This window comes from Eurosta solidaginis, chromosome 1 (genome assembly GCF_040869045.1).
Source record: "Eurosta solidaginis isolate ZX-2024a chromosome 1, ASM4086904v1, whole genome shotgun sequence".
Lineage (NCBI taxonomy): Eukaryota > Metazoa > Arthropoda > Insecta > Diptera > Tephritidae > Eurosta > Eurosta solidaginis.
This window is the reverse complement of record NC_090319.1, coordinates 329,761,065-329,765,592: the sequence shown is the minus strand read 5'-3', so window position 1 is coordinate 329,765,592 and position 4,528 is coordinate 329,761,065. Positions and strand designations below refer to the sequence as shown.

The 4,528-nt window shown below is 31.6% G+C and overlaps 1 protein-coding gene across 1 annotated transcript; it reads left to right on the top strand.

The window, feature by feature from the left end:
• The first annotated feature begins 2,659 nt into the window (after positions 1 to 2,659).
• wam (wampa) lies at positions 2,660 to 4,321 on the top strand. Its single transcript, XM_067767836.1, has one exon. The coding sequence runs from the start codon at positions 2,660 to 2,662 to the stop codon at positions 4,319 to 4,321; it is 1,662 nt and encodes a 553-aa protein (XP_067623937.1).
• Positions 4,322 to 4,528: the final 207 nt, after the last annotated feature.

Below are 4,528 nucleotides of genomic sequence, written 5' to 3'. Positions count from 1 at the left end.
AAGGTTTCAGGACAATGATCAATATTGTTAATATATATTTCTTTATCAATTGACTGATCTATTAATTCTATGCTCTCAATGAAGTATTTATTGAGCTTATCAGCTATTTCATTTTCATCACTTATTTCTTCGTTTTTATAAATTATAGAGCTTATTTCTTTTACATCTTTGCTAAGTATTAAATTTTTAAGTATTCTCCACATTTCTTTTTGATTTGTTGCGCTATTGATTTTTAGCTTAAAGTATTTATTTTTTTCCTTTATTATCTCTTGTTTGTATGTTTTACATATACTTTTATAAATTAACCATGAATTGGTATCGTCCATTACTCTCGCAGCTTGGTATGCTCTAATTTTATTTATTTTTAACTTTTTTAACGTTGAGTTAAACCATTTGTTGCGACTTGAGCGATTTCTAATCGTTCTACTTCTCGTATTAGATACCACCAAATCTTGTATGCACTTTTCCAGAATAACAGTGTTTTCATTTACATCATATGCGTTACTATGTTTTAGGTTTTTGTTTAAAAGCATTCTATTAAATTCACGCTGGTTGTAGTGGAATTGTTCAATTACTTTGTACTTTGGTTTTATTACACTTTCGCGAGTAGGTTTTTCTATAACTATCGACTCATGATCTGATATTTTTAGAGAATGTTGCACTGTTACTCTCAGATTGTGTATATTCGTTAAAACATAATCAATCAAGGTTTTAGAGTTTCTAGTTATTCTAGTATTCTCGTTCATTTTCTGCATTATACCGTTATCATTTGTTATTCTTTCTAATTCTCGCTTGTATAAACTATCTTTCGACCAGTCAATGTTAAAGTCGCCTGCTATTATAAAATCTTTACTTATTTCCGTTATTGTTTCCAGTTTATCTTGAAATGTGTTGCAAAATTCACGTTCCGAGCTATTTGGTGATCTATAAAGCCCCATGATGTACAGCTCGTTGTTATCAACGATGCATTTTATTGTTAATGTCCATATTTTCATATCACTGACTAGACAGTCTACAATATTCGCTTTAATTTCTTTATGCGTGTATATAATAACGCCACCTGTTCTTCGAGAGCTTGATACACACTGAAAACTATTGAAATTTTGTAGTTTTATTTCACTAAGTTCTATGTCTTCGGTTACATGAGTTTCCGATAGAATTATTATATCGTATTGATGCTCTTCTATAATGTGCTCTAACTCCGCTTTATTATTTATAAGTCCTTGTATATTTGCATAAAAAAGTATTATTGACTTTGATTGCTAGTAACCATTTTTTCTCCTTTTAGCTTCCAGTTTATTCACATATAGTGGACAACTTTTACTAAATGTCACGTGATTAATGTCCACATCGATATTTAGTCTTTCTTTCGCACGTATGCAGTTAATACATTTATTTGTTAATTCTCGGTTGCAATCCCTTGAACTATGTTTTTCTAAACATTTCACACAGATTTCTTCATTTTTACATTGTGCGGCTTTGTGGTTGAATCCTCTACATTTATAGCACTGTTGTACCTCAAGGCCATCAAAAACTCTACATATGGGGTGCGAAACAAATTCAAAATCGATTCAGTAGTTTAGGAGTCCATCGCGGCCAAAAATGTTGTGACACGTGTTTTTATATATTAAGATAATTGCTTTTTTCTTTATTTTTCTTATTTGATTTTACATAATTATATTAATTTTAATTTAAAATCTTAGTTTGTTTAATGGTTTTAATTTCATTTCATCTTTGATTATATTACTAAATCAAATTTAGCTTTTTTTTATTCAACACAATTTCATTTATTTATTTTATCTGTGTTTATTTTGTTTTATATTATTATTCAATTTAACTTAGTTCAGTTTTTTATTTTATTAGTTTATTTGATTTTTTGTATCATATTTTATTTTATTTTATCCAACTTTATTTTATTTTATACTTTGTTTTAACTTACTTTACTTTATTTTATTTATTTGTTTTATGTTTTTAGTATTTTTTTATTTTATTTTTTTATATTGTTATTTTTTTATTGCTTTATCCCAGAGAGAGAGACCAAAAAAATGTATCGAACACTCTTTGTTTGGATCAAGTTTTCTTGTGTTTTTCTTGAAAAATTGTATATGGTTTCGACGGCTGAGTAGAATAAAATCCTATCTCAGCTGCAGGGCCAAAACGATATATCTGAGACTATTTTTCAAAACCACTATTTCGGAATTTCCTTCAAAAAATTAATTATTTAGAATTCGGTTGAAGAAGCGCCCTTTTTAAAAATTATTTTTTTTTTTTTTTCAAAAACAAAACGCTTCAGCTAATATGGCGGTTTGAAACTTATTATGATCATAGGTCTACAGACTGAGATGAGGAAAAGTAAAAAAAAAAAAAAGCATCCCAAAACACCCTCTTACCTTCCTAGTTCTTCAAGTACCTTGGTGGCTCAATTTTTTACAAATATCGTTCCTTTCACATTTTTGACAAACACGATTCCAATCAATTTCATTTGATTTTTACATCGAGAGCCGAGCGGACGTGTATATTCATTTTTTTAGTTATATAATACCTTTCTTCTTTTTTTTCATACCGCAGCTAAGATTTGATTTGAAAATCTCATTTTCTGCAATTATAATAACATTAAAAAGCGTAGAAAGATAACATTCAAATAAATTTTACCAGCATCATGACGGGGACAGCAGGGCAAGAGTTTAACAAGAGAAACTTTCTCGAGCATTATCTGCAAAAGCAGCGAGAGCTCAGTCGACGACAACGTCAATATAAAACGATATTGTCGACAAAATTGCGCACACGCAAAGAAACAATCGTTATGCAAAGCTATCAAAATACCATCGATCGTTTGCATACAGAAAAGGATACATTACGTGCACAAATTTGGGTAGCCAGCGGTGAAACCTATCGACGACAAAATAGTCGTTCATTACAGAATATACAATGTCACGTGATATGTCAGGAGCACTTGGGTGACGATATCAAACAACTTAAGGTATCCATAACGAATTTGGAGCGCGAAATAAGTCGCGTGAATAAGCAAGTTTACGAATTGAATCGACGCACCGTACCCGATACGCAACACCAAGCTTATGTGGCGCGCATGCGCAAAAAATTGGATATATTAGAAAATTCATTGGAGGTTGGTGTGCGTAGTGAATGTGCATTCACAGCAACAAATTCTAAATTGAGAGAAGAGCTAGTTATGTTACTACAACATCGCACCAGTTTCAATGATATCTACACAAAATTAGTACAAAAGTTAAATAGCGATCGAAAATATATTATCGAATTAATTGATTATGCAATGGCCACATTTGAAAGTTGTATACATGCTTATGAAAAGATTAATAATTTGCTTAAGAAAAATTCAAAAGATCGGGAATTGAAAATGGTTGAAATGCAGGCTATTATGCGCAAGCGTGCATCGGATGAAGCAAAATTAGCATTTTTGGATTGTAAAGCGCGTGAACGCATTATGGACGATTTGCAGCCAAAAGAGTATAGACGACGTGAAAAGTTTCGACAACAACATCGTAAAAAGATCACTTTATATAATGAAATATTACAGAAAATTTTAGCGTACACTGATTCGCATGATGTGAAAGCTGTTATTGATAAGTTCCAACAACAAGAGAGTCTTTATTATTCTTATTTTAATTATGCTAATGAATTGAGCTATCACATGACTTTACTAAATAATACCGTTAATCGGTTATTCAACGAAATTGCCGATTTAAAACATTCAAATCATAATACATTACAAAATCAATTGGAAACAATCGAAGAGTTGCAGGGTACATTAGAGGCGAAACAAAAGAAAAACGATGAACTGCGTGGATTGCGTGATAAGAATGATGAAAATATTGAAAAATTATTGCACGGCATCCAAGTTATTAAAGATCAGTCACGCGCTGATTGTAAATCGTTTGAAGCTTTATTAGGTGATTACTCTAAAGTTAATCTCTTCAATATGCGCAACTTCCTAAAGATACTAGAAAAACGTGTACACTCTATAACGGTTTCACAATTTATGCGCGAACGTAAAGATTCGCAAAAGAAACGCACACAATATCTTGTAAGAGATGTAGAAACTCTTTGTGAGTGGCCAACACCTATCGATGAGATCGTGCTAACGCAGCAATGTCCAGAATGTGGTGAGGCGGATGCCACAAATGTTGAGGATACTGAGGGTGAAGGTATACAGAGTTTGAATACGGTAATGAAGAAGCTATACGAACGTGTCATGCAACCGGAAATGCAATATCGCTTACATAGCATTAGTCAATGTCGTTTGCCGCGTTCGCGCATGCTCGCCGCAAAGCGTAATGGCTGAAATTGCAATTGTATTTTCGACTTATCTCCGAGATAGGATTTTATATATATTTAAAATTTAAATGAACTGATTTAGGTGGTTTAGAATTGATTGATGTACTTCATGCATAGATGGTTGTGTACCTTTCAAATTAAATTTAACTAATCAAATGTATAATTAACTAAAGCTCGTGTCGTCGATAACAATTAATATACAAATACACAAATA

What these genes read in the sequence shown, in the direction of transcription:
- wam (XM_067767836.1), top strand. Translation starts at nt 2,660, where the DNA reads ATGACGGGGACAGCAGGGCAAGAGTTTAACAAGAGAAACTTTCTCGAG.